The sequence below is a fragment of the Mesitornis unicolor genome, unplaced genomic scaffold, assembly GCF_000695765.1.
Source record: "Mesitornis unicolor isolate BGI_N332 unplaced genomic scaffold, ASM69576v1 scaffold29518, whole genome shotgun sequence".
NCBI lineage: Eukaryota > Metazoa > Chordata > Aves > Mesitornithiformes > Mesitornithidae > Mesitornis > Mesitornis unicolor.
In genome coordinates, this window is record NW_010200242.1 from 199 (window position 1) to 3,075 (window position 2,877).

General features: G+C 51.2%; 1 protein-coding gene across 1 annotated transcript in view; it reads left to right on the forward strand.

The window, feature by feature from the left end:
• Positions 1-663: 663 nt before the first annotated feature.
• Positions 664-2,877, forward strand: part of PQLC2 (PQ loop repeat containing 2) — a 3,422-nt gene continuing 1,208 nt past the window's right edge. The window contains exons 1-4 of the mRNA XM_010189686.1: positions 664-803; positions 1,479-1,608; positions 1,845-1,932; positions 2,653-2,807. Coding sequence (XP_010187988.1) covers positions 706-803; positions 1,479-1,608; positions 1,845-1,932; positions 2,653-2,807 — 471 coding nt within the window. The 5' untranslated portion in view covers positions 664-705. The remainder of the gene's footprint in view (positions 804-1,478; positions 1,609-1,844; positions 1,933-2,652; positions 2,808-2,877) is intronic.

The following is a 2,877-nucleotide window of genomic DNA, read 5'->3' on the forward strand; positions in this document are numbered from 1 at the left end:
TGGACAAGAAAACAGCACCTTTCCTGAAAGTCAGGGGTGTAGAAAAACAGCAAGTTTCTGAAAAAGCAGCCGGTTTGTTAAAAAACCGCGGTAGTTTCGCCCAAAAGCAGCAGATTTGAAAAAAATTGCCGGCAACTTCCCGAAAAAGCCGCTGATTTGGGAAAAAAAACCAGCAAGTTTCTGAAAAAGATTTGCAAAGGAAACCCAGCGAGTTCCAAAGAAGCAGCGGAGTTACAAAAAAAGAAGAAAAAAAGTTTCTGAAAAAGCGTGTTTCCAAAGGGAAGATAAAGCCCATTTCCAAGCCACCGCCGGCGAGCGAGGTGAGTCCCTGTCCTGAGTATTTCTTCTGGGAGTTGTTGCTGACTTTGAAGCCAGGTCCTGCCGGGCTGGCGGCCTTCCCGGCTGTGTCATCCCGCCGGACGTGAAATTAAGGCCAGTAAAGGTGTATTAGCCCATAATGAGGTTTTTTGCAACACCAGCCAGCTTCGGGCCACAGCCGGAGGAGCCGTGAGCCTGTTCCTAATATATCTGTATTTGTCCCCAGTGTTATTTCATTTTTTTCACGGCTTTATCCCAACAGTTTTGCTGCCAGACGCGAGTAAAGTTCCCTCAGCTGAGCTGAGCGCTGGGGCCATGGGTGTGTGGTTCTGGAACGATATCCCACCTGGGAACCTTCCGGACTGTCCCAATGGGTCCCAGTGGGTGATGGAGGTGTTCAACGAATGCACCCAGGACAGCCGGGACATCGCCAGTGTTGTCCTGGGACTGGTTTCCATCCTCTGCTTTGTGGCTGCCTCTTTTCCGTGAGTATTGCTCCCAAATCCCAGCTGAGCCCTTCCCTTGGTACAACACCCTTCTAAAAATCAAATTTCAAGTGCAAGCCGCCTGAATTATTAAATCTGTTTAGCAAAAGCAATCTGGGCTTGGAAAATTTGAGTTTAACAGCAGGAGAGGGAGCAGGTGGTACAGCCCCAAAGCCTTGTTTTTCCTTACATTGTTGTTATTATGCTTGGCAGCTGTAATAACCCACGTAAGCCAACTGCAATGCAGTCATTGCAGGTCATACGTGCGGAAGAAACGTTTCCAGGAGCCCTAGGCTTCGTGGAAATGCTGGGGTCAGCTGTGGCAGAGGAGGACGTGGGAGTTCACGCTTGGTCTCTGAGTGTCATTGGGTTATTTCATAACCAGACAGGCGGTTTCTGCCCCCGCATGAGGGACGGATCACAAGGGCGTGAGCCCAGCGGGTTGCTGTGAGCACCCAGTGAGAGAAGTCCACAGGACTTCTCACGGTGGCCTGTTTGTAGAGTAGCACGTGGCTTTGCTCGAGGAATTCTCTGCTTTTCCTCTTCCCCAGGTGCTTTGGGTGGGTGAAGTTGCAAAAATGGTCCAGGTGGGAGTAGCAGGGAAACCTGGGGATGGTTCCCAGGTAGCGCTGAACCGGCTGGGGGTAACAGTTTGTGTCTTTGTGTGACTCGCAGGCAGTTTTACCAAGCCTGGAAAACAGGCATCATGGACCAGGCTCTCTCCGTATATTTTCTGCTGGGATGGCTGGGCGGTGACATCCTAAACCTCATCGGGTCCTTCCTGGCCAGTCAGCTGCCACTGCAGGTACTGACCGACTCACTGGGGCTGGGTTGGCTCTCAAACAGCCCAAACTCCAGGGAGGAGGGATGGGATGGGACAAGACAGGATGGATGCTTAATCCAGCACTAGGAACCAGGCAACCAGACAGCCCTGGGATGCTCCCTTCTCTGCCCAGGATGTGATGCTATGCCCTGGGACGCTGGCTGATCCCAGCCGTCAGCTTTTCTGTAGGTAGAACCAACCCATCCTTCTCCCCGCAGGTTTACACGGCTATTTACTACGTGTTCGCAGACCTGGTGATGCTGACCCTCTACTGCTACTACAAAGCGAAGAATGAAAGCCGCAGATGTGAGTTGAGGTTACAAAGGTGATGGGGTCCTGTGCTCCCCTTGGCACGTCTTGTCCTCGGCTGTGGAGCCAGAAGCAGCAATCCCTGGGGAGATGCATTGGGGCGCAGATGCTTTGCGGTTCCTCCCTATTCAAATGGAGTAAAAAGCGAACCTGAGTGGGGCTCTGCATTTCTTGCAAGGTTTAAACAGCAAGAGAAAAACCCGCTTTATAGTACAGCAGCTTCCTGCGAACTACAGAAAACTGTTTAAACTACCCTGAAAACTATTTAACTCATTAAAGCAATTTGAATTTATTAAACCAACTGATAGATACCCCATCAGCTTACAGTTATGTTAATGCTGGAGGGTTTGTTTGCAGAATATAATACAAGTCTTGCTGTCAAAGGAGGGCTTGGTCTGGCAGGGATTTGGACGTGGGCTAAGATAGTGAAAAACTTCTAGACAGCGGGGATGATTTTTAAGAGCCCTACAGCCAAAGACACTCGAGTGCTCTCGGTCTGCTGAGATAGGAGCAGTTTCCTCCCTGATAACTTACAAATTGCCCATATCACCGCGAGATAAAGCACCCACAGCAACCATTGCCCAAGTGACTCTGTGCTGGCTGTGCCGCCACAGTGATAAGGGTGAACTTGAAGGTCTCTGTTCCTGGAGATGCTGGGCTGTGCTGGGGGCTGATGGAGGAGCCCTCCCTGACCAACTTCTGCTTGATTCCCCGCAGTCAACATCCGGATCAACGCAGCCTTCGTCTTCCTTTCCCTGGGGACGGTGTTGACCATCTCTTTCCTGGGAAGAGACGCTGCTGTCATGCAGGACCCGGTGACGTTTAAAGGGAGGTCTCTGCTCTCCATTCGCCTGGATGAGTTTGGGTTGAAGGTGAGCCGGTTCCTAAATCTGGGTGATGGGAGAGAACGTAAAGGGTCTGGTGGAGTGGGCATGTCCTGCT